The 27112-nt window shown below is 42.7% G+C and overlaps 2 protein-coding genes and 1 long non-coding RNA gene across 5 annotated transcripts in view; 1 reads left to right on the top strand and 2 right to left on the bottom strand.

Annotated features, from left to right (window-relative positions):
- Positions 1–1218, bottom strand: part of ak5 (adenylate kinase 5) — a 42502-nt gene extending 41284 nt beyond the window's left edge. For both annotated transcript variants that reach the window (XM_026998381.3, XM_081703591.1), the window contains exon 1: positions 76–1218. In XM_026998381.3, the coding sequence (XP_026854182.2) occupies positions 76–135 (60 nt within the window). In that variant the 5' untranslated portion in view covers positions 136–1218. The remainder of the gene's footprint in view (positions 1–75) is intronic.
- On the top strand, positions 1212–26046 carry pigk (phosphatidylinositol glycan anchor biosynthesis, class K). The gene is made up of 11 exons (XM_026998382.3): positions 1212–1342; positions 7086–7139; positions 7248–7339; positions 8559–8694; positions 9038–9149; positions 9452–9548; positions 10584–10701; positions 11003–11113; positions 13337–13512; positions 18888–18963; positions 24604–26046. Exons 1-11 carry the CDS (start codon positions 1259–1261, stop codon positions 24718–24720), a joined length of 1173 nt encoding a protein of 390 aa, XP_026854183.2. The 5' UTR covers positions 1212–1258; the 3' UTR covers positions 24721–26046.
- LOC145652635 (uncharacterized) lies at positions 13435–20397 on the bottom strand. Of its 2 annotated transcripts, none has more exons than XR_014118906.1 (3): positions 19988–20397; positions 19655–19777; positions 13435–13567 (listed from the first exon to the last, which is right to left on the bottom strand). It is a non-coding gene; the product is annotated as an uncharacterized LOC145652635 (long non-coding RNA). The 2 variants fall into 2 exon arrangements; XR_014118905.1 differs by having other exon boundaries at positions 13451–13567; positions 19640–19777.
- Positions 26047–27112: the final 1066 nt, after the last annotated feature.

Raw genomic sequence — 27112 nt, 5'->3', positions numbered from 1 at the left:
TATACGGGTATTCAATGACAAACCATTATTATGCATCACAACCACAGAACCCCACGGATGTAGCGCACATCTCACCTCGAATAGTTGTGGTATTTCTCTCTTGGTGAGGTACTCCTTGGCATCACTGGTATTCATGGTTGTCTTGAGAGAAGTGTAAATCCAGGAATGAACGGTTGTCGCGTTTTGACAGAAAACCTGGCTACTCTCGGTTATTGTATAAAGAAGACTGCTATTTATGTTACAGTCTTAACGCATTCTCCAAGTGACCACAATACTAGATTCAAACAGCGACGCTCTCAACGCTCCGCAACTCGTTAGGCATGTGACATGCTGGTTCCCACAAACCTCTCGACTCAAGTTGACAAACGCCAACACAGCACGATTTGCGTTCATGCTGCCAGCGCATAGACTAAGGCGACAGAACGTGCCAGATACGCATGGACGCGCATCTCCTAGAGTTCGCAGTGGTTAGAAACAATCAAGCAAAAAATATTATAGGGTCTTTAATCGTTTCGCGAATGTTTGTTATCTGCTGATTTTTATTGACAAGACATATTTTCGAATGTGGTTTACACAACAATTTAATCGACCAACACCCCACCCCTCGTAAAGTCAGCACAGTCGCACTTCAAATTATGCCTTGATTGGTATTTTATGTTCACATCTAGTCGACTTCAACCGTGTCATTTGTTCCAGTACTCTACACAGGGGTTGACGCCAATGCTTTAACTGGTCATTGGAGATTGATCATATTGAACAGAAAATATTTGAGAAGAACAACTGGTCGCACATTTCTGTGAAGTTTGCCAGCGGCTGTTGTCTGGGGCAACAGTGACGTATTAAATGCTTCTTGGGCATAAGCAAGCATCTTATTATATTCTTCACCGGAGACTTCCGATGCTCACCTGTATCCTTTTGTAATGTTTTATAATACTTCCTGGCTGTATTTCCTAGAGTAGAAAATAAATCCAGAGATCTCATTGTAATTAGCGTGCCCCATGTTGTAATAGGCATAGGCTATGGACAAAACATTCTGCATCCCACGCTAATTTTTGTTTGTGAGTACATAATATAAATGATAACTTAACTAATCATGCTTCGTAGGACAATGAGATTACACCCTCTAATCTTAGAGCGCATTGGGAAACGTTCAACATCACGCTTTTATTTTGAAAAACGTGGCTTTTATAGTAAGCACGAGAGTTTAGGCTACTTCCTGGGTGAAAGTCCAACTGTCATTGATCACCTACGGGTAGAGATGGCAAAATTTCTATTTGTGACAATATGCACTGTTGCAAACTTGTTTGCCTTTCTGCCAGTGATACACGGCAATAATTTTGAGGTAAGTCTTTGGTTTTTAGTATTGTTACGGCGGTGACGCACATTTTATTCCCTAAAGCAGTCTGAAGCTAGACTACTGTTAGCTAGTTAGCGTCAGCTATGTTAACTTAACCAGCTTTCCGAACTAGCGGTGTCAGTTCATTAATACACTGCAAGAAATAACGAACCAAAAAGCTACCAAGAAACGCTGTAGCAATTATTCTCTTTCAAGCCACTACTAAGGTTTTTTCCCCGTCTCTAATGGAAATTATAGTAGGCCTATTTGCGCAGTGTTATCAGTTTGTGGTTAGGTCGTTAATGGCTGCATCCGATAAGTAATCAAAATCAGATCGGTGTAGCTTTTAAATGTGAAGCATCTCTGGTTAAACAGCCACTGAGTCTCAATGCCTCTTGATGCCAGTGTAGCATGCATTGTCTGTCTCTGCAGCTTCACACCATTTCCATAATTTTCTTCCTTCCATTTGGTTTCCTGATATGCAGGCGACTGGAGAGTTTTGCCCCTTTTTTCTTTTCAGGGTGATCTTCTGTCTTCTGCAGTGGTCTTTCACTTGTTTTCCAGTCTTTACTTCTGCCTCTTGCCATCTGTTTCTTGACTGTCAGGCAGGTTTCCTGATTGTTGTCTCTCAAATCTACTGCGTGTTAAGCCACTGGTAGCTTTGCAGTGTTGCCCCAAGATGATTTGTGTAGGCTCATCCAAGTTAAAAGTGGTGGCTTCCGTATACATTTTGCACTATATAAAAACAATGTCCCTAACAAAACTGACTTTGACACAAGCTTGTTTCCATTAAATGCTGTTTATGCAGTCATCTGTAAAGTTGCTATCTAAAAATATGCTTTGTGCAGCTGTTACTATCCATTAAAAAAGTATGCTGACATCAGTGATTCTCATCACAGCTAGTGATGCTAGACGACTGCAGCCAAGTGTAATTACATACAGTACCCACTTTATTAGAAATATGCACCTTGTACCTAGCATTCATAGGTGCATTTTATAGATGCGTAATTATTAGATGTACAGAAGGTGTACAGTTACATCTATGGGCTGTAGCCAATCTCTTGCCAGGAACAGTTTATCAGTCACCAGCAGTTCAGTTTCTGATTATAGATCACAACTTTGAGACTTTGAGAAAAGTTAATATAACCCCTAGAATCTCCTTAAGTACAAAGGGAACCTAATATAAAAAAATACTGAGAACAGCAACAACAAACACGTTTGCAACGAAGCGCACACATTCCAATTGATATTCCCATTTATGGCTCATTCTGTAGGAAAGAAAAAAAGCCCATTGATGGATTTGCTTTCTTTGCACCAATTTTTACATTCCATAGAACATTAATAGACAAAGTTGAGAGAGGTTTTTTATTCCACAAACTAACATTTTGAACAAGAAAGCAAATGATGTATGTATTACACTAATCAACGGCCTCTACTGATCTTCTGGCAGTAACCTGTTGTAATTTGGAGTATTTGGAACTCATTTCTTTGCATCCCTGGTGTTGAGCTGGTACGAGTTTATCAGGCACAAGGGTGCTAGTTTTTTCCCCCCCCCCCACACATCAATGTCACTGCAGGGTTAAATCAAATCAGAATTTATTTATGTAGCACTTTCTCAACAGGCATTGTCGCAGAACAGCTTTTCAAATGTCTGGATGAGAAGGTACACACGGTGGCGAAGAAAAAGAACCCTGGAGGGGTACCAGGCCTGAGAGTGGAACCCACTCCTGATTACATGTTTATATAATATTGTATCTTCACACACAAATCTCAGAATTTCAGATTTTAGCTTGCTACTTTTTAACCCTCAAAATTTAATTTCAGTCCAACATGTAACAGGTATTCAACAGTTCAATATACAGTGTGTGCACAATTATTAGGCAAGTTGTATTTTTGAGGATTCGTTTTATTATTGAACAGTGCTTTCGGTCAATCCAAAATGTTAATAAACCAAAAATCTGAATATTTAAGAAGGTAAAAGTGAGGTTTTGGCTTTCTTGGGAGAATATATGTGCAAAATGATTGAGCAACTATTAGTGTGCAGAATTATGCAACTAAATGAAAAATGTAACTTTTGCCATCTCACTTGTTTATTTGCATCTGTTAAAGTGAGAATAATAAACAAACAACTCAAAATTTGCAAATAAACATTTCTGACATTTTAAAAAAAAATCAGTGATCAGTATAGCCACCCTTATTATTCACCCTTATAAACCTTCCATTCACAGTGTGTCAGTTTCTTAATCTGTTGACGATCATCTTTTTGCGATGCAGTAACCACAGTCTCCCAGACACTGTTCAGAGAGCTGTACTGTTTTCCTTCACCATATATCTCCCATTTAAGGATGCCCACAATTTCTCAGTAGGGTTTAGGTCAGGTGAGGAAGGGGGTCATGTCATTATTCTTTCTTTAAAGCCTTTACTGGCTAGCCATGCAGTGGAGTACTTCGATTCATGCGATGGAGCATTGTCCTGCATAAAAATCATTGTCTTCTTGAAAGATGCAGACTTTTCCTGTTCCACTGCTTGAGGAAAGTGTCTTCTAAAAAATGGCAGTAGGTTTGGGAGTTGATTTTTCAACCCAAAAAGGTCCAACTAGCTCATCTTTAATAATACCATCCCCTAGCAGTACTCCACCTCCACTGTCTGACTCAAAGTGGAGCTCTGTGCCTGTTACTGATAGAGCCATGGGCCCATCCATTTGGTCTGTCAAGAGTCACCCTCATTTCATCAGTCCATAAAACCTTTGAAAAATCTGTCTTCAGATATTTCTTGGCCCAGTCTTGACGTTTCACCTTGTGTCTTGTTCAGTGGTTGTCGGGTTTCAGCCTCCCTTACCTTTGGCAATGTCTCTGAATACTGAACACTTTGTACTTCTGGGCATTCCAAGTAGGTTGCAGTTCTGGAATCTGACAACACTGGAGGATGATGGGTTCCTGGTCGCTTCACATTTGATTCTTCTCAGATCTTTGGAAGTGAATTGTCTTTTTTTCTCAACACGTTTCTTGCGACCCTGTTCACTATTTGCAACAAAATGTTTGATGGTTCTGTGCGAGTACTTCGAACCTCAAGTATGGCTTGGCTTGAAATACTGTGCTTCAGGCCTAATAGAAGACAAGCATTGAGACTATTTTCTGTCCTGGCTCCAAGATGGTGGAATGAACTCCCACTTGCTGTCCAGACAGCAGAGTCCCTTGCAGTCCTCAAACGCAGACTGAAGATCTATTTGCAGAATATTTAAAGGACAACTGACACTGCTCCCATATTGACTGACTAAATTAGTACTTATTGTAGGGTATTGTTTGTTGTTTAACAAACTCTAGCACTTATTGTTTATAGCACTTATCATTGTTTAAGATAGACCTTATGTATTTTGTACTTCTAGGTATCAGCATTCATCCCTGTATTCTACAGTATTCTAGTTCATTGGTATGTTTGATTCTAACCTGTACTGTACTAGGATATATTCTATGAGTAAATGACAATTCCCTTTTGTAAGTCGCTTTGGATAAGCGCGTCTGCTAAATACCGTAAATGTGGTCATGCCCCAATATCTTAGCAATTTTAAGAGTGCTGTATCCCTTTGAAAGACTTTTTACAATTTTTGACTTTTCAGAGTCAGTTAAATCTCGCACAGTGTATATTCTTTTGGCATAATTCTAACTCCATCATTTGTGCTAATATTCTTTGAATTTTGGTAACCCCCTTTTTATTTCACCCCGAATTGTTTCTACCCCCCATCCCAGGTCTTTTGCATTTGATTAGGACATTTATTTGAGAGTTATGCTTCTTCATAGACAGCTCCAAATAAGAAAGAAAATGAAAATCTAAAATTAAATAAAAAAACTAAATTTGTTAAACCACCAAATAAGTTGGTGAACCATAAATACTTGTGGATTAGTCACTGTTTTACCTTGAACATTGGCATGTAAATTTTTTGTCCATTCCTTCTTATATAATTTCTCAGCCTTTCTTGCCTATTTATTTATTCATTCATTTATTCATTCACTCGTACGTTCATTTAACCAGAGTAATAATCGGGCACTTGATTCTGAGATGCTCCTTTTTGAAATGACTCTCATGACTCTGATTCTGTGCAAATCAATTGTCTCTAGCCTGATAGATGAATTGCAGGGCTTCTGATTCAGCTGCTTGGATGAAATGGCTGATACATGGCAAGTCCAGGCAGTGTGTAGCCTTGGCCTGAAATCACATGCTGATAATCAGCCAGTCTGACAGGTTTCACTGTCTGTACAGTGACAGCCTGACAGTCTGCCTCCTATAGCAGTGTCAACACTGGCTCTGCACACTTGTACTGCATCCTGACCCGTTTCGTCTTTAAAAATGTCTGCAGACCTGAATGGCGATGTTACGTGGTTAAGTAATAGAGCATGGATCCAAGATCTGAAAAAAAATGTCCATTTTACAGTCATCTATGATGTACTGCTGATTACACTCATCTTGTTTAGGTGCTCGTTAGACTAGATCCCTACATGTTTTAGCCTAAATGAGTACAGAGCCAGCAGCTTCTCCAACACACAGCATGTGTCTCTGATTGTCCTGACATGCGCGAGCTGATCCGTCTTGCCTGACATTTTGTACAACAGGATGCTGGGCATCTTTATACAGATGCCCACTTAGTAAATGAAGTCTAGCCAGTTTTCATTTCTCTCCAGACTCCTCCTGATAACGTTTACATTTTAATGAATGCAGTCTGAGCAAAATCTTGTATACATCTATAAGCAGTGAGCAACAAGCATCCTCCCTGCTGAATGTGAGCTGACTCAGTGTGCGTCTCACAGACTGAGATGGGATATGATGGCTGCCTCGCTGAGGTTGGACACTGCACTACACCCTGCAGATGTGTTTCTTTGGCGAAATCTCCATTCAGTCGCCCATCCCTGTTCATCGCCGTGCTGAAATCGTCTGACACTTCAACAGAACTTTCATACCTTTTAACCTTGTGGGATATTTTTAAGCTTCTCTTCATAATGTTGGATATTTGTTCTCTTCGTGTATGTGCAGTGGTATTGTTCTAAATTCATTACTAACTGAATTGAACAATATAGGTTATCATTCTAAAATTATAGGAAGCATGTACATAGTGTCCAGAAATAAATAAGTTGGTTGATGTTATGTTATTTAGTCTAATATTTATTTTAGCATCTTTCAACTTCTCTAGTTAGACATTAGAAAACACCTCTTATAACTTAACTGTCTCAGTAGTTTTAAAACACTGCTTGTTCTTTACTTGTCATCTCGGAATTTGCATTGACCTTAAAATCAGTGGATTGTCATCACTAGAGATTAACTATGAGGCCTGGAAGAGATGGGAATCATGCTGCGATCTTGATGAACCCATTGTTTATGTGGAGATTAAAGATGGGTCGCTACCCCTCTTTTAGTGTTGCTAATGCAGAAATCATTCAAACGAATAATGTGATCTCGTGTTATGCAACTCGTATGAAATTGGTCATTACTAGACTAAAACCACTCGAGTGCTGACATGACTTTCCTAAGGAATTGCTAACTTGCACAGAGTATACAGTTTACACACCAAAGATCACCAAAGATTTCTGATACTCTGGTTAAAAAAAAACTTTCAGTGCCACATTTTGTGGGTTGTTTGTAATGGTTTTGCTGTTTGTTTGTTTTTGTTTGTTTGTTTGTTTTAGTTTATTAGTTTTACTTGAACTCTCGCTCATGCTTGCTTTGTTAACAAAAGGTCCATGTGTCACTCATTCTTTAGACAAAAGCCACACAGTTCTTCAGCAGTGGTCACACCAACAACTGGGCCGTCCTGGTAAGCCTGACTCACTTTCCCTGGGTGAATGAAACGGCTGTCGTCATCCACCTGCCCTAATGCTGCGAATGGTGACGATGTATTTAAAAAAAACTTTTTTATGTGCAGGTGTGCACGTCCAGATTTTGGTTTAACTACCGTCATGTTGCCAACGTTCTATCAGTGTACAGGAGTGTGAAGAGATTGGGCATCCCAGACAGGTGAGCAGGATAATCCCGTCTATAAGTGTGCTTTCACAAGACAAACAGTGCTGTTTTAGCAAATTATATTCTGTTTCTCATCCTTCCAGCAGTACATGTGGACAGACACTCCTGCAATTGGCCCAATTCAGGTCATCTTATACATTGTAATGTATGAGAAATAAAAGAGAAATTCAAGTTTTTCTAAATGTATGGTCCTGCGGCATCTTCAGGATACTTATTTCTGGCCATTCTGTCTCGTAGCGGTTCCTTTTTATGCTGTGGTAGGACAAACACCTGTAACTGTAAAAGCTAATCCTAAATATTATCTGAGACGTAACCAAGCTGTATCTCCGATCAGCTAACGAGCCGTGAAAGGTCAGGATGCCAAAGGCCTGTGCCATTGTAACACGCTACACCACGGTTTTGCAGCGTATCATATGCTCTGCCTTGTAATGGTGGTTAAGCTCCCTTTGGCTGTCATTGTGATGGGCAGGAGGGCCATTTTGCCTTTTGTAAATGTCTCTTCTAAAAGCGGTTCACTCCAGAAGAGTTTTAGTTTATTTAACTGCCATTTGTACAAGTGTAGCAAGGTTTACTTCTCCAAGTCTTGCCTTGGTTGAATTGTCCCTTTGACTAAAAGGGGTGTATTTTCTGTGAAAATTCTTCTATTGTCATAATGGTTTAACTGTTAAATAAAACTTCTTTCTCCTGTTAACAGGTGTACAAGGATACACGTGTGATAACAAATGGACTATAGCCCATCTGTTACCATACATAGACACTCAGACTTTCTTTTCTTTACCACAGTATAACTGGTCAGTTTCTGACCACAGGACCACTGCTGATTTGGATATTACAGCAGTACTGCTGGAGTTTCTATACGTGTCACTTAGGTCTACCACCTAAGAAAATTAGTGCTGTTGTGAGAAACTGACTAATAACGAAGAGGTAGAGTATGGATAATACATAGAGGGCTGTAGTCTTTTGACTGTAGATCTACAAGGTGTTTCTGCTCTTTGTTTTTCTAATGTGTTGTGTGGGGATTGTTTATTATAAAGCAGTAAAATTAATCAAATTTGAAATTTTTATTGAAGTCTGTGGCACCACAAAGTTCTGTCAGTGGTCTCCTCCCTTGGGCCTATTCTGACTGGTTGCCTAGGCTATCCTGTGTTGATTGGACACTTTTTTTTCCCCCCTCTCCTGTGCTGATTGGGCACTATTTCTCTATTTTCACCAGTCACATCGTGCTCATGCTGGCCGATGACATGGCGTGTAACCATAGAAACCCTAAGCCGGCCACCGTGTTCAGCCACAAGAACATGGAACTGAACGTGTATGGCGACGACGTGGAGGTGGATTACCGTGGTTATGAGGTGGGCGTCGAACTCAGCGTGTCCATGCTCGTGTTTGTGCTGCTCTGTCACTCGGCGAGAAACATGCTCTGTGCTCACATCAACTCCTCACATCCATGTTCGAGCTTCGTGTGGGCCGAGGGTGACAAACCAAACAATGGTTAATCATCACAGGTTTTTCTTAAGTTACCTTGTGTAGAGATGTGGAGCCAGTGTTCGTGTTTCTCTTGAGTTATGATGCTGCTATGTTATACGTTATGGATAGGAACAAGACATCAGTCATTACTGGAAGTCCTACATTGTCTCAGCAATGGTCAGTAGCACACTAAAGACACACACTTGTAAAGTGCAGCTTGTTATTTAGGTCACTGTGGAGAACTTTCTGCGAGTCCTGACAGGAAGACTCCCTCCCAGCACCCCTCGGTCCAAGAGGCTGCTGTCTGATGACCGCAGCAACATTCTCATCTACCTGACTGGTAGGGCTTGCCCAGTTAATTGCTTGGCGATCGTTATTGTTGGTTAATAATTTACAATACTGACGTTGCAGTAAGGGACGTACTGTAAAGTATACAAATGTTTATCGCGTGCTTGATAAGCCCGGGGTGTTTCCAGATGGCTGTTCTGTGGCTGCTTCAATGATGCAAATGCAGAATAACCCAGGCCACTGCATCATATAAAGGGCCCGTGTCCCCAACACACTGGAATGACCATCGCAATTGCAATATGTGGCATAATACTTGCCATCACTGTGTTTTGTGGGACTTGTTTGTTCGCCCAGGTCACGGTGGAAACGGTTTCCTGAAGTTCCAGGACTCGGAGGAGATCAGCAACGTAGAGCTGGCGGACGCCTTTGAACAGATGTGGCAGAAGCGAAGGTAAATTTTGGGGTGCATTATCTGTTTGCTTTATACAAACTTATTTCATCCGCTGATGGTCTGTGTTCTTGTTTGTTTTGAGGCAGAGATGATCACTGACATCAGTTACTGACATCTTATTTCTGTGTTATTGAAGCATTATTACTGTGGCTGCAAGTTTCTTTGTCCTACAAATGTTTCCACTTACAACAGTTGTTTTGGACCCAAGAACAGGTGAACAAACCAGCATTGTCAATGGGGCGGATGGGCCTAAATATTGCTGTGGATAAAAATAGTCCTCCACTGATTCAGGCTAATCTATTAATGGCATGTTTGTAATGCTATCAGCATAGCATGGGGTCTGGCGATGTTTGTTTATTTAGCACTGAGGTGAACGCAAGGGGGCTGTGAGGTTGTCCGTTGTGGCCCCTGCGCCGTGTGGTGCTGGCTCTCGGCTCACCGCTGGCCTCGTGAGTGCCCACCCCATACAGCCATTCATGTGGTAGTTAGAGGGTGGATGTGCCAGATTGTCATCGCCAACTCCTCTTATTGACTACAGCTTTTGCCTATCGCTCTACCATCGCATCCCCTCTGTCTCTCCAGATGAGCCACCTGTTCTCCTCTTCTTTTTTTTTTTCCCCTGGTTTCCTGTTTTTCTGTCTTGTCCTAGAGGGCTGTCTCCGTAATAAGAGATCAGGTCAGCTCTCCCTTCTCAAGGGAGAGAGGCAAAAGGGAGGGGAAAAAAAAAAAAACCTCATTGGCATACCAACTGTGTCTTTTGTGAATGGAGCGCAGATGGCTGGCAAGCTCGGGTCTTTTTACGGTTGTCGTGGCAACAGCTTGCGGAGGAGTGGGATGATTAGTTTCTCTGGCAGGAAGTAGAGGTGGGCTCTCATGGCCTTGTGCTCTTCCTCCAGTTATTTCTTTTTTTCTTTCCACTGTCTTTGCTTCGTTCTTTCTTTCTCCTCCAACCCCCCCCACCCCCCCCGTTCCAGATCTTCCAAAGCCTTGGCCAGACCAGTATAGAAGAAGTCGATTTTCTCTTTTCCTCTGCAGGTACAATGAGTTGCTGTTCATAATTGACACATGCCAGGGGGCCTCCATGTATGAGAGATTCTACTCCCCCAATATTATGGCTCTGGCCAGCAGCCAAGTGGGGGAGGACTCGCTCTCCGTAAGTGCCGAAAACCCATAACACTCCAATGCATCCTATCTGTTTCTGAGGAAAAGTGGTTATTATTGTGCAGTAGGACTCTGTGTTCATGCTGCACCATTCGAGTCTCAATTCCAAGTTCTGCAGTGTGACTCTCCATTTCTCCACTTTCTGCAGAGTTTCTGCAGCACTGTCCTGACACACAGAAATCTCAGTATTCTGGTTTCTGTATTCACACTTGGAGCTTTGTCAGAGACTTTTAGTGATATGTCTGAACACGGTTTCTCTCTCTCTGAAAATGGTTTCTCTCTCTGACTTACAGCACCAGCCAGACCTGGCCATAGGGGTTCACCTGATGGACAGATACACTTTCTACTTACTGGAATTCCTGGAAGACATCCATCCTGCCAGTCAGGCTAACATGAATGATCTGGTGAGTGCATCTGTCTGTCTTTTTGTCTGTCTATGTGGTAGAAGCATCTTCTATGTGAGAGATGTGTTGTCGGAGAATCTTCACTTCTGCAAGAGCCGCAACTCTGTACTTTCCACAGCAGCAAAGCGCTTGGTAGTGTTTGGCTTGGCAAAGCGACTCCTTCCTAAAGTCATCCTGGTTTTCCCTGGCTCCCTTCCTCACCGCCATGGTCTGGGATTTAAGCCTCTGCCTGGCCTTGACCACCAGCTGAAAGTCCGCTTGGCTCAGCCCTCCCGCGGCTGCAGATGAAAAAGATTGCCAATAGGGGGTGCCGTTGGCAATGGCCTTGTTACTTTAAAAAGAATGGCTAATCTGGCCACGTGAAAAAGCACTTTGAAACAGACAGGAGGTAGACCTTTCTTCTGAAGGCCTCCGTCAGACTCAGGCTTGTTATCCACTTGGTTGGTGTCCCACAGCTCCTCCCGAATGGATTTTGATCTGCTGTTTGTTTTTTGTTTTTTTCTTTTTTTTTTGATGCCCTCCTCCATAGTGTCCGCCTGGATCACACCGCTCCAGATCAAACAGGCCAACAAACAGGCCTTTACTCCGTTCTACTGCTCGTTGTCCAATGCGTCACTCTTGTGCCCTGGTTTTCAGGATTAGCGTCAATATTATGGATTTCCTCCACACGGATAAGTTTTAATCCTGAAAGAGCTGCTCCTATGAAATTTCAGTGATCCCTTTTCTGTCCCTCTCTCTCGCTCGCTCGCTTGCTCGCTCTCTCTCTCTCTCTCTCTCTCTCTCTCTCTCTCTCTGTGTCTCTCTCGTTTACCATCCACCCCCTGTGCTGTCATCGCCTGAAAGACCAGCGTTGTTGGTAGAGAGTTGTGAATACCCTCAAAATGCTGTGGAGTAATTTAGCTTCATTTAACGTAGCTCAACAGGTGTGAAGTATGCACTTAAGGAAATGTAACCTCGTTTCCAATTTTCTGGTAGCAGAGTGCTTTGAATTAACTGGATTGAGTACTCAGGAAATTACATATGGAAATACAATAACTTGCCCTCATATGCATCAAACCTCAATTCTCACATTTCTTTTGCTCCTCCAATTGTAAGCTAATCGACTTCACTTTTCAGGGTTCAGGGGCAGTCCCGTCTTTTGAAAGTCAGACCAATGTGTGCATGAGTAATCACACAGACTGTGGGAATTATATGCCATCTTCAGCTGTCAAAGGATTTGTGATGTTAATTTGCCCCATTTTGTGTGCGTTTTATCTCCTTTCCCAGGTTTGGGTAATCGTTCCCATAGTTTGATGTTGTCAATAGGACAGGATAAGCTGTATTATGACAGTTTAGCATCTGTAAACACAGTTATCTTGTAGATTACAAAATTTCATTGTGTCTGGATCCAAAAGAGTCATGTTCCTGGTTCCTCATACGTGAGCTGGATCATTTAATATGTCTTCAGACATTATAAACAATTTCCAAAAATAATGGCTAAATAGCAAGGTGGAATGATGAGGTACTAGAAAACACAAATCATGTGCCCTCAATAAAGCATTACATCATCCACACTGGTAATGTGGAGTGAATATAATCATGTCTTTATGTACCCAAGTATTGTCTGCACAATATATTGTTTGTTAGTGATCATTGCAATATTGATGTTGCAGAAGGTTATAGTATGCAAATGATCTTTCAAGCAAATTTTATTGATTCATTGATTATTTAAAAAAAATAAATTATGTGCTGTGAACATCCTATCCAGTCATCATCATTCCAAAAGAAAACATGACATTTGTGATCCAATACATTTAAATCATTTTGGTCAATAGCATTTAATTGTAATGTGGCAAACCCACATTAGGCAATTAGCTCTGATCGGATGACCTTGTGAATAATGATGAGATTGTAATAATTTTTTTCTGTTTTGACATTTACAAAGGCAAAGTCCCAACTAGTCGGCCACCTATTATTAAGAGTAATCCCATAGCCCTTCATGCATCTTAATGTCTCCCCATAGAAAATTCTCAAGATCTCACATGAATAGAATTTAAATATACAAGCCACTATTTACCCCTAATAGGCAAATGCTGTTAAAATGCTAATGAATCTGAGCTTGAATTATGAATTCTGTGCTGGTTGACTCAGAAGCACTGAACAGTGCATGACTAAATGGAGTGTGCAAGTTCAAGTCACGGCTGTGCCAATTAACATTCTCTGAATGTTTTTTGCGTGTTCTAGTTCAAGGTATGCCCAAAGAGCCAGTGTGTGTCCACTCCGGGTCACCGCACCGACTTGTTCCTGCGAGATCCTGGAAGTGTCCTCATCACTGATTTCTTTGGCAGCGTCCGTAAAGTGGAGATCACCCGCGAGGCCATCAACCTGACAAATCCCACAGAGCTGCCGCAGGACCTGACGTAAGTGCAATGGCTCTCTCCATGCTGTAGGATCCTCTATAGCGCATTTCCCACCCTTCAAAACAAAGTTAATACTTGTCAAGAATTGCATTTAAGAAATTAACAAGCATTTTAAAATCTAACAACTCAAAAAGCAAATCTAATATTACTGACTACGTAGCCATGGAAATAAAAATAATAATTGCAGTACTTCTATTTTTGTGATGAATCTTTGCTTTGTTCAACATTATTTACTCACAAGTGGAAGAGGTGCCCAAGTGACCATTTCTAGATTAAAAGAACTTGTACTTCTGTGATTTTCTCAGCCATCTGATCAGGCAAGCAACTGAGCACCCTGCGCAAACAGAGTTCACTTGAGGACAATGGATAATTTATCCTCTTTTTAATTTAATTTTTTTTTTTTTTAAGTCTGTTGTTAAAAACACTTTGCTTTTGCTCGGAAAGCCTGCCCAGTGATCAAATAAAAGCCTTATTTGTGATACCGGCTCTCTAATGATCCGATAACAACCTGCTGCGCAGTTGTTGCTATGGCCACCATGGAACAGGGCAAATCGGGACACGGTCCAGTTTGTGCTGTGCTGAGAAGGTTCATGGGTAGGCCCCATTACACCCAACCTATTTCCTCCTATTTAACGGAGTTCTCACATAACCACGCTAGTTACACCTGGTCCCACCTCATTGCCAGATCTCTACGTAATGCCGTAGTTCTGGAAGTTCCCGAAACTATACTACTATCCACAAAGGGCAAAGTAATTGCCAAGTTCCAGCTTTTTAAGCGCTTTCTCCGTTTTGATTAAAACGTTTCAGCCTCTTGGGAAACTCAGACTGAGCTACATGTCTAATGCTCTGTTGTCCTTGTGTATGTGCAAACTGTTGTGCAGTCCTTCAGCCATGCCCGACAGCTAGAGGCATGCCCCCCTCCTCCCGTGGTGCTTTATGGGGAATGCCACAAGGTGGCAGTAACGCTGCATGCTTCAACTGTATTCATTGCTTAATATTTACCTAGGGCTTCCTCCACAGTCAATCTCCTCCAGTGTAATATCTCACTTTAGGAGAAGTCTCAGACTGAGCAACTAATCTAATACAGTTATCAAATATAATTCTATAAAAGTCTGATGCTACTCATATCGTAGTTAGATATAAGTAGGAGCTTACTGTCAAGGTTTTAAAACTGCTGACTTGCATTCCTTTTGAAGCTGGAATATGTTTAATGCGAGGTCGGTAATAGCCTTACGTCAAAGTAACTGTGGATTAAGTGTTCTGCTGACCTGCTCACTGCCATGTGCTTAGTTCCTAAAATCTTGGTCAAAAAACATTTTTACTCCTGTCCAACAACCTGCTGTGTACTGTGTCATGCACTTTAGCAAGCTTAACACTGCAGGCCAATTACCATATTGTTTTACAGAAGATCTATACTGTTTTAAAATCATGTAAGGCTTGTGAAATAACCCTTGTTGATTCATACCTGTAATACCTGTTTCTCTGGCCTGCTGGTTGAAGAGCTGTGAACTGTTCTCATATAAATAGCATTGTTCCCTGATCAAATCGTCAGAAGTTGCTTTACAACTAATTAGCATGTAAAATGAAGATTTTGTCATAGCTCTCTCCTCATGCCTCGGGCAACCATCCCACTCCTGCTCTGTCTCCGCTCCCGCCTCGCTGATTAGCTAGAACGCAGCATGATTCCCCTCTAAAGCCATCAATTAAAACACTGACAAATGAAGTGCCTCTCATGTTAATTTGACTGGCGGGCAGCTGCGGCTGCTTGGCGATGGAGATGGCTGGTAGCGTGAAACCTGCACTGCTCTTCACCACCTGTAATGTAGGGTGAGCCCGTGCCTGGTAAGGCCCACCAAGATCAGCGTCTTTTAGTGTGATGTTTGGGCTGAGACTGATGACTTATGGTGGAGCTCATGCAATCGTTTAGTCAAGTTGGTCTGGAACAGACTTGGAGTGACGTGGGCCGTGCATCGTGCGGGGTGAGGAGCTCCAGTCTGCACGTCACATGGCTTCCTCTCACATCTGCCCCGCATCTGCCCTTATGCAGATGCACGTTTTCATCTCGTGGTTTGCCCGATGCCTGGCAGGGTGTAGACGCGAGGGGCAGGCCCAGGTCAGGGTCGGGCAGCAGAGGTGAGCGCTAATGAGCAGAACCCTGTTGCTATAGGGAGGCAAGGTTGAGCACTTGTGCCTTAGCCGAGCCCAATCCATCCATCCACTTCAGCCTGCACCTGTCATAATTGGCTGCTGCTTCCTCTCCCCCATCCGTTTCTCTCTCTCTCCCTCATGCTGTCTCATGCTTGCTCACTCTCTCTAGCTCTCACTCTATCCCTATACTTTACGATTGCTCTCTTTCTAGCTCTCTCTCTCCATCTCCCTCTCTTACTCACTCTATCTCTCGCACTCTCTTTCTCTCACACACTTTGTGTATCTCTCATTCTCTCCCTCTTTGTCTCTTAATGACTGTCTTTCTTTGCGCGCACCCCCCCCGCGCGCCTCTGTCTAAGTGTTGGCCATCCTATCAGTGTATCTCTCTGCTTCTCACTCTTGCTCTGCCACTCTCTACTTATCTACCTTCCTGTCAGTGTGTCTCTCTCCTGCTCTCTCTCGCTCTCGCGCTGTCTCTCTCTCTCCATGTCTATTTACTTCTCTCCAACCATCCCTCTATTTTGCTCTCCCCTCATCTCTCTCAAGCTTGACAGGAACGCGTGTCAGCTGTTGCCTGCTTCTGACCATGGGTGAATGGTCACTTTGTACCCTGCCTGGACTGGTAACACTACCGGCTATTTCTGTCACATCAGGAAAGGAAGTGGGTCTGTGGAACCGTATGTTCTGTCCCACATAGCAAAAAGGTGGACAGCCTTCACAATTCCAGCCCTGCGAGCATTAAACGCAGTGGAATATTAAAATGCAGTTCAGATATAGCTGCCGCAGCATGTGCATCAGGTCCCACCTGCTTGAAACCAACCATACGCTCCAATGTAACGTGTAAGCTATTAGCATATGCGGTGGGATCTAGGTCCCGTGTGATTTTTCAATGAAATGCAGCTCCAATTCCAGCAGCACCAGAGATGCACCCACCCCCCCAAAAAAATCAATTTCTTTCTTCTCTCTTCATTGCTCTGGAAAAGAAGATTTAGTGTTGTCTGCCCTCTGCTCCTCTTCTGAGCCTCCACCCCCTCAAGACCCTTCCTCTCCACTGTGTCCACACTTCTCCATTAGGAAAATTGCCTTCTGCACAGGGGAAAAGTTTAATAGAGTCTCCTGTCCTCTTTATGATGTGTGCCCACTCTTTTATGAGATTGTATTATAATTCGGCCTGGCCCCGAAGTGCCCATGTTGAATGTGTTGCAGTGGTCTCGAGCCTCCAGTAATTAAACGCCTGGCGATGCTACCAACCTGATGTTGTGCATACACACAGACACACACATACATAAGAATCAAAAAATGGGAGCATGCCCTCTTTATACAAGGGTCCTGTTAGGCAACCAGCAGTTGTGTACTTTTGGAGTTCATCGATTGAAAGTTCATAATGCAGCATGATTGCAAAAATTTGTAGGGAAGTTATTGAACTCTTTAGATTCAGTGGGGCTGTGGCCATATGTTAATTTGATGGTTTATCACCACTGCCCATGGTTTATGCTTGCTAAATCTGTGCTAGTGTTATTTATGACTGATCAACGTGGGCAGTGAGAGTGAAATATTGTAGTCGTTATGTTTGTATCTGTTATTAAAGGATAGGTTTGTTGGTTTCAACCCACTCCTTTCTCAAGTGGTTGTTTCTGTTTTATAATTGTGCACTGCTTGATATCACACTTAGCTTTTAGTACTGAGAAACAGTCCTATACAGCTTTGAACCCTTTAAAAACCCTGATAAAACCCTTTTATAAAAAATGGAGCACTCAGAAAATGGGGTCTAGATGGTCTAACAGAAAATCAGAAAATGGGGTAGGGAACCTGAAGCTGCTCCTGCTTTCTACCATGTTTTTATTGACTTTTATTTGTGCGGCTTATAATGGTTGGGATATACTGTAGCAATTGTACGGATTTCTCAAAATGCATTACACAAAGATGTATATTAGTTTAGAAAAAGGAGATTTATCAGCAAACCTGAGTGATGGCCCTGTCTCTGAGGAGTCCGACTTAAGTTTCTCAGCACTAAAGCCATCAGCAAGTTTGTGCTGTGTGCCATTACAAATGATAGCAACCAGTCATTTTAATAAGGCATTGACCGTGAAGCATTGTCTCCGTTAACTTGTCCTTTTAACTTTTATGAGGGGACTGTTATAGGCGAGGTGTTCTGGCAGGCCACTGAATGCTGTACAGGAAGACTCGCTAGATTGGGTGGAGCTGCAGTAATAGAGAAAAGGCCCAATCGTCTTGAGAAATGGCTCCCCCACTCCCTCTTATTGAGGCTCAGGAGTCACAAAAAAAAACACGTGTCCTCCTTTGTTTGTGACTGACCGCTCCCGCCGAGGGGCCAGCCATGGCCCCAGCTCCAACTCGCTGCTCTCCCACACCACTGTTCTCTGTCCCTTATGTACACAAACTCCCCATCTGTTGCCGTTTGTTCAGTTCAGCACAGCAAAAACGCCTCTGAAATGAACCTCCCACGCACAATACCAAAGAATATTTGAAAAGGTGTTTCTTCTCCTAGTCGATGTTCTCGCACCCTCCTCTGCCTTCTGTGTAGGTAATTTGTGCTTGTACGTCCAGCTTCAGATGAGTATTGCTGCGAAAAAGTAACTTGGTTAAAAACGCTGAGGGAAGGGAGAGAAAAAAAGCTAATCTGGTATTGTGCGATGGTGGGATTTCTCAGGCTAAGGGTCCGCACAAAATGTATTCTTTCTTTTTCTTTCTTGCTCGCACGCTGTCTTTTCTTTCACTCACTCTCAGCCCTCTCTGTCTCAGCTCGTCCCTCCCCACTCCTAACACCCTCTCCAGCTGGCACGCAGAATCGAGTTCTGCCTCCTGAATTTAGCACCAGCAGCCACTTGCGTGTGGCACCGCGGCTGGGCCAAAGATCGGCTAGCCGATATCCCTCTCGTGGCTGTGAGGGCTTTGGATCAGGCCCCTGCCCTCCCACAGGCTAACCGGCACGCGTGCCTGCCAGGGTCGTCATTGTATACCGCAAAACGAACAGACTGCAACTGGCCGATGGGGACTGTAGGTGTGCAGTGCACTGGCAGAGTTCGCCTCCTTTCACCACAAATTAAGGCTCTGTAATCTTGTTAGTATAGAGGAAGCCCAAGGTTTAGGGTTAGTAATTCACTGCTTGTGAGAGATATTTGTGCCACTTTTTTCTTATGGTAAAGCTTTCTTTTCACCTCAGATCAAGTCTGGCCTGAATGACTTAATAATCTCTTTGCCTCCAGGTCTCTAAGGAATGAACTGAAGAGTGAAGCCCTGTTTTATGTAGACCAGTTACCAGTAGCTGATATCATTCATCAGGTAAGTACTTGACGACTGACCCTCCCTAAAACCTGTCAATAAAGACAGTGAGCCTTGTCTAAGAACATTTATGAGTTTATTATCTTTATTTCCATGAATGGAAAGAGTGCCAGCTGTTTCTGTAAGAACTGTGAATTAGAACCTTTGATATCCCTGAAATTCTGTAAATGTCTATTGGTTCTACTTGACTTTGTCTAAAAGTGTAATTTAAAGAAACAAAACAAAACAAAACCGTCAAATACTTTAAAAAAAAAAAAAGCAACGATGGAGATTGAAGTCCTGCTTCACTATCAGTAAACAAAAACATAATTTTAACACCAGTAGTCAGTGTCACTCATGTCAGTAACAACGCCAGTAAAATTACAAGCTGGAAAATGGAAAAATAATTACTTGTGCTGTTCACACTGTCAGATAAGGCCCATAATGCTATGGAAAATATAGACGATACTATGATTTGGCAGGAAATTATATACAAATTAAATCTCACTAAAACAAGCCAGTTCATGACTAAAATGAAAATGGGAGGGGGTCCAGAAAAAGAATACATCTTAAGAGGCGATGTTTCACTGTCAGGCTTTGAAAAGGAAGAGGTTCTCCAAGACAGTTATTCTCAATCTAAACATCACAGACAGCCAACTGTTTTACATGAGGCTCTAATTGAAGGTTAATTTGTCACCGTATATCAACTTGCCGTGCAGCGGGGCCAAGCCCAGCATCGCTTTCTCGAGCGCATCAGGCCTTTGGACAATACCAGCTTGACGGAGAAATGGCTCCTGTTGTGGTTTCAGTTGATACGGGCTATGAGCCTAGAAATCTACAAGTATACAAGGATAATTTCAGTATACTTATTTTCAACATAATTATACATCATTGTATTCAGACTCTGACTTCTTGAAACTAAAGAAATGGGCAAAATCTATTAGTGAAAAAGCCCCCCCTTTGGGGAGTGACAGACTTGACTTGTACGACAGGTATGGGCCACTCATCGATTTTGAGAAAAGAGCAATACTACTTGAGAACAAACCTGTCTGTGTGGTCCTTGCAGAAGGCCCGTAGGGTGCTGCCCACACAACTGTGCGAGGGCTGCAGCATGTGGCCCCTTCGTGGCCATGGGTCGTGTGTTTTGGTAATGCCGTTCCCCATGCTCCTTGCACCACGTGGGAAGGCAGATGAAGTGAAGTAGGAGCTCCATGTAGATGAGGGGAAGTGTTGGGATTTCAAACCCCCCCCCCCCCCCCCCCAAAAAAGAAATAAAATTAGGTCATTGCAGCAAAATCGCTAAGAGCTACCCAACACAGTTCACTTGATAATGTTATTGCAATTAAAGTGGGACCTGCTAGAACATGTATGGTCATTTCTCTCTATGGTAGCAAATGAATGTGATTCCTAACGGGAATAGTGGTGAGCTTTAAATTATAGCTTGGCTCATAATTAGCTCCACCTATACCCTCCTGTTTATATTTCACTACATCCAACTCTTTTGTAAATAAGATGCCTGAATGCTCCACTTTATTTGAACGCATACTCTGTGATGTTTGGATACACCATCATGTCCTGTGGTGATGTGATTTCCAGATGATAGTCCATTGATTTTTAGCCACTTATTTACACCATTTTTCATAAAGATCGTTGTGTTGGTTCGAATTGTGCTTCAAAGCAGTAATGCTGTCAAGGGCATGAAATCCTGAGTGGTACCGTGACCCGTTCCCCTTCAGTAAGTGAGGCAGAGTGGAGAGTACAAGAGTTCCTCTGGAGCCAAGCTGTTAGCTTCAGCATGTGGGTTGTAATCACAGCACCTCATGAAAATATGTAGATGGAGACTCAACTAATATAGACCCACTTTGACCTTGAGGAAGCAGATTTGTTGATGGAGTGTCTGCTTTATGTTAAACAAATTGCATTTTACATGTGTGTGTGGTTGAGCCCTTGTAATTTCCAATAAGTCCTCCATAGTTTTTGTTTTTTCCACCCATCATTTGAAGGGAGAAAAGAAGTAGGTAAGTTATCACTTTAGCCTACTAGTAACACTTTCAATACTAATAAGTATTGGTGGTAAACTTTGCTATCTCTATTGATGTCTATGGTCTAACAGGACACAGGCGTTCCACCAGGCTAGGTGTGATGAAGCACGTGACATAGCAGGCTGGGACTGAGGGGTCACTGCAGCAGTGTGTCAGAGAGCAGCCTTCCTCCTGCCGAGGAGGTGGACTGTATTACTGCCTCCTCGGCAGTGCCATCCAAGCGTCTGATTCCTACCACACATCACTGAGAAGAAGGAAAAGAGTGCCATTAACTCTCTTCCTTCATCATTGTGTTTTGTTTTGTTTTTTTCCTTTGTGGTTCAACAATGTCTCGTTCATTCACTACTCTGTGTGAAGTCTGTGGAGAAAAGAAGTGCTGTTAAAACGGTCTCCCCACTTAATCTCTTGTTTTCTCTCGCTAACGCCTTCTATTACCCACCCTTCTCATTAATCTGTTCTTTCTAGACCATGAGACCAAAGGAGCTACTGCTTTGGCTGTTTGCAGTTGTCTGCATGCCACATGATATCCAAACTGAACAGTTTGAACAAATTGAAGAATGAATTTAAACAAATTTTTCTCTCGTCCTGTGAACTGAAGCCGCCTGTTAAGCCAGTATACCAGTCGCTGTATTCACAAGATGCCTGTCTATGAGGTATTAAATTCTGTTGTATTGGAGAAGTGTGCTCTACCAGAGCAGGATGTTGCTGCAGTCAATACACTGCTAGGAAGACTCTCACTGAGGGAGCAGTTTTTCTTTGAGACTTCTAAATTGAATTCCTGCTTTGTGCTTGGTAGGAATGCTGCGACATTCATATTGCATGTAGAGCTCGTGCCTGCCTCCCCACCCCGGAGGTAAGTGTACCACAAAATGTGGCGAGGGAATGGGAGCGTTTTTGAGCACGTTATTAGCAGATAATCAAAAGATTGGGGTGATGCGCACTGCGTCGTGGTCTCACGTCTGATCTTCGCAGAGCACTTGACAAATGTGCCATCTCTTGTGTCAGAGCAGCTCTCTCTGTAGGAGATGAAGTTATTCCCATGGTGAAGCCCTAGCGAGGGTAGAGCACTTTTTTCTGCTGCCCTGAACCTGATTACTTTTTGCGTCTTGCTCTCACTGGAATCTTGTCTCTGAATGACTGACTGACTGACTTTTTTGGAATGCTGGCGGCTTGATGCCAAGGTACATGGCTTCAGGGAGTCAAACATAAAGGAGAAGGAAGTCCTTTGTTTTTCTTGCGTCCTTTATGCGTGGAACGGGACTTTGTTTCCGCCTGCAGGTTTCTCCAGTGTCTGCGCATATAAAGGAATACAAGATTTTGCCTTTGTCAAATGGTTTATCAAAACATCCTGATTGTAGATGCAGGTTTGTCACATTTCATACACAGTGGTTTACAACCTGAGTAAATGCAGGATTTCAGGTTATAAACTGCTGCATGCGGTGACAATGGAAATGTCCCACAGCACAGTAGCTTGTAGGTTTAATTTTTCTTGTTTTGAGGCCTAATACATGTGAGAGCCACATAGTAATACTGAGTCATTCCAGTAATACTGAGAAAGAACCACTTGAAAACACACGTGTAGTCTGTGTGTCTGCTTCACACACCTGATGACATGGGGAACTTTGAAGAATGAGAAGTATAGATGAATGAGGTCAAGGTACCATAGATCTGAACTGGAGGACTGGTGCCTTGCTTATGGGATGTTCCTTCACTTCTAAAATTAGTCTCATTGTGCTTCGTGACATGGACAGCAGATGATGTTCTGTGGATTACTTCACTGACATTTCTTCGTCGAATATTATTTTAACAGCAGAAGTTTTGTTTTGTAGTTTTAAAATCGTAGTGATGCATGTCTCAAGGTCATGGCTGTGGTGGGGTAGAAACTGATTACCAAATCACATTGTTTTTTGAAAATGTTATATTTTATGAAGCTGCACCAGGGCTCCCAGCTGTATTGTGGGAGGAGGTCCAGCTAGAATGCTGGGAGAAAGTTAGCTTTGTTTCTGAGCCGTGCGCCCACGCATGCTCACTCCAGCTTGAACTGCTGTCGTGTGAACGGCATTATCAAGTCTGTGAGAGTGGAAATGTTGTGAGATCTGGGTGTGTCTGGGATAAGTCAACAAGTCTAACATACAGCTCATGGCTTCAGAGAGGAAGGCAGTTTGTTTTGACTTTCACTGAAGCTCCTCCTCTGCTGTGCAGCAAACTTACTGAACCAAAGAATTTTAAGATGAGGCATCACCGATACGCAAAGCTAGTGCTGTTATGGGTGCATGTTGAGAAAGTCTATAAACCCTGCACTGCAGCCATTACAAATCTCTGTGCAAGTCACAAGGGCAAGTCCCCATGTTGCCGTCTTACCTTCCAACTAGGTCTAAAATTTTGAGGCAGTTGTATTTAAAGTTGTACTGCTATGCTAAAATAAAGTCAAATCTATGCTACTTGGAAATGTACCTTTTGGTTTTAAGTCAACTTTTGTTTTTGATATTTGTTGCTGTATTTTCGGCCGAGGACACTGAGATGTAAAGGGGTGGTTATGCATGTTGACACATAAGAACTAGTTTTTGCCAGCAGTCGTCACCAGTGCAGTGGTCTCTGCACCTTTTTACTGGTCTGGGATCAGCTGGCTGGAGCTTGCTGAGCTAAACTAGTGTGGTGGCAGGACCAGGTTCTGTGGTGACCCTCAGCCTTGCACTCTGTAGCGTTAAACCAAGCACAATGTGCTGCTACTACACTGGCGGGAAAACGCCAATATACCTGAGGAGGGTTCTGTGGTCATAAACCTTTGCATATAACCTCTTTATCTAAAATATGTAGATCAAAAACCTGTCTGACCATGGCAAATCTGGCCCAGTGCTCTACACATGGCAGTGTAAGATGTTGTTTCCATGGCGATGAGAGAGTGCCTCTTCCCATAATAATGTCGAGTAGTCTCTTGAGCCACTGATGCATGGAGGGCTGCTTTCATCCAGTCTGTTTAATAGCTTACTCAAATGTCAGGTGTTGGTGGCAGTGGGTTATAAACTCTCCTTAACTAGTGAAATAAACACAGAGGCCAACTAACAATGTTTAATAGATGCCCAAGTTACTGCCTGATTTTAAAACCTAATGAGAGACCATATGCTTCCAAGTATGTCAAGCAAAGTAATCTCTGGAGTGTTGACTTCAAGTAAAGACATTATAAAAATAAAATAAAATAAAATAAAAAACAGATGGCACCCTTGGTAGGATTTAGTTACCATATTTAACCAATAAATTGATATTGCTGTATAACTAGACCAGCACTAGCAACCCTTCTGGCCGTAGACTTTGTTAGGACTTGATATTGTGCAAGTCCAAATGTTTTTATTTTTAAAGAGCTGACATCTTTCTCTTTCTTCTGTGGCCCAGGTCACTTAGCTTGCACCTATAGCTGCTGCCCACTGAAAAGTTTCTCCTCCATCTAAGATGATGTGTAGCTCCATAATGCTAAAGCTCCATGTCTGTGTTTTGTTTTTTTACTGTCTCTTTGTTGAGAGGTGTTTTAATGAGAGGTTGTCAGTACGATGTTCGCTTGTCATGTCCAGGAGCCAACCCTGGCTGAGCGCCGGCTCGCCTGCCTGTTCTCCTCTTCCCACAGAAGCCCAAGCAGAAGGACTGGCACCCTCCTGACGGCTTTATCCTCGGCCTGTGGTCCCTCATCCTGCTCGTGTTCTTCAAGACCTATGGCATCAAGCACCTCAAGCACATCTTCTGAGAAGCCCACTGTCTCAGGCCTGCAGACACCACCCTCACCTTCCTGGAATGCTTGAGCGACCTCCTCTGCTTGGTGATCTTTTTTTTGGGGGGGGGGGGGGGTTGTGTCCCTAATTAAAATTTAACAGTGGTGGGTTTATTGTCAGCAGAGGTTCTGGGGGAAATGGTCTAGTGCCTTTTAAATGGGATGAGGACTTTCCAGAGTGACACACACTGACTGCTGATTTTGGACGCTCCTTTTTTGTCCTTTGTGGACTGTAATCTCGTTGGATTTCAGTGCAAAGGCTTTTCTTTTGAAATCAGGGGACACACAGAAGCTTCCTGCTGGGTAAAGCCCACTTTTTGGATGAGTTTTGTTTTCATACCACTTTTTTCACTCCTTTTATTCTCAGATACAGTCAGCCAAGGACAAACTAATTTCCGTCAAGCTCACTGTGAAAGTTTTGCATTCGGTTCAAGAGAGGACCACTTTTGGTTTGCAGTGACAAGCTGTGTACTTTCAACTGTTACTGTAGTAATGCTACTTAGAATATCTGAAATGTTCATTTGTAATGGACATTGTCAATTTGTTAATATTGTAGTCTTTTAATGTTTTGTTAATACCGTTAAGTGTACATTTTGTTTTGACTAATTTTTTGCTCTTTATTTAAGAAACCTATAGTGATGGACTAAACCAGGGTTCATGTATCTTTGTAATTTGCTAGGATGTTCACTTCTAACACTGCACCTTGCCTGACTCGAGTAGTACTTGGAAGTTTTGCTTTTGCCTATATATGTAAACCTGTTCAGAATTTGTGGCCAGGAGTGGCTGGGAATCTCTAGAAAAATATTGGAAATGTACACGCAGGCATACAATTCAGTCTCAGCCCAGAAGCTGAGTGAGCAGAATCAGTCCATTTAACTCCACTCCTCCAATGGTACAGGCTTTTAACGGGGTCGCTGCATACACCCCCTGCCCGCCCACTCTCTAGCTACATAATGCGTGCGAAGGAAAGATTGACAAATCAAGGGATAGCCACAGATGGAAATGTCACTGTGTTTTCTCATTTCCCCACAAGTCTGTCTAATGCGCTGGATGCCGATGCCGTCTCCGCAGCCCGGTAGCGGAAATCGACTGCGGTGTGTGTGAAAGCTGGCCCTGCAGCGTCAGCAACTCAATCTGTCTGATGCATAATGAAGAGGAAGAAAGGGTTTTCTTTTTTATTCTTCACTCTTTTTGTTTTTTGTTTGTTTTTCAACTTTAGGTCTCACAGTGCCTCCCCCACCCCCTGCTTTTGGGTAAAACCAGAAGCTTCGAGAGCTGTTCTGAATAAAGATGACAAAGACATTCCTAGTGCTTTCTGTTTGGCTTTCAAGGCTCTTAAGCTTGCATGAAAGATTATGCCAACAAAGTCATGAAACTGAATCTGGAATAGGTCTGAGAGGTTTCTTGGCTGTATCAGATCAGTGTGCCGTGTTTAAAAACGCTGCAGAGGAAGTGATCAGGGACCAAAAATTACACAATGTTAGACAGAGCAGAAATTGCTTTCTGCATAATGGTTATACCTGAAGCATCTCTCCGTGTTAGATTAGCGACACCACAGGGGAACAACGATGTACAAGCATCCGCAGCATGCTGTGAGTGTGTTGCCGTTTTTGTAACTTGTGGCTTAGGGAGGCCATGTTGAACTATCTAGCCAAAATATTACATTCAAAGTAATTTACACCATAATAAGATGCCTGCCCCCAGGCTGTGATAACTGCTAATTGCAATGCTTCTGTCATTAACCAAATTGTAGTCTGTAATTTTAGTCATGCACATCATATAAAGCCATTATATAAAAGCTCAGATGTACTGAGGGTTGATGCATAGAATTCAACTATGCTAATATAAATTTTGTAATAAGAATTCTTTCTTTTATTTTGACTTGAAATGATTGCCAGAGCCTATTGAGCAGATGCTCAGAAAATCCTAAAGTAATTCTTTCCGCAGTGGTTTAATATGATCAAACACACTATGAAGTACAGTTGGATGGGAAGTGCTTCATTCAAATGGTGAAGGGCTACTATGCGACTATTCCATCATGTATGATGATCACTGAAAGGTTTTTGGCTTATGTGCAAATAAATCCGTGAGCTCTACACACTACTCCATAAATGCATATAAATGCATATGTAGCACAGAGGTAAACCTCTGGACTGCCCCATTCCAAAAGAGAACATGTTTAGATGTTATAGATTCCCCCCCCCCCCCCCCCAAGGTCCTCTCAGTGCAGGACAGGTGGGCTCAATGGGAGGTTAACAGAGCCATCTTGTATAAATAAGCATTATCTAGGGCCCAGTGCGTGTGTGTCCTAGTACTTCGTTCAGTCACCGTTATCTCACTGAGCAGGGAAGCCTCGTCTCTCACCCAG

This window comes from Electrophorus electricus, chromosome 20 (genome assembly GCF_041902795.1).
Source record: "Electrophorus electricus isolate QZ-2024a chromosome 20, ASM4190279v1, whole genome shotgun sequence".
NCBI lineage: Eukaryota > Metazoa > Chordata > Actinopteri > Gymnotiformes > Gymnotidae > Electrophorus > Electrophorus electricus.
Note: the sequence above shows the minus strand (reverse complement) of the source record. Positions and strands in the feature narration are given on the sequence as shown.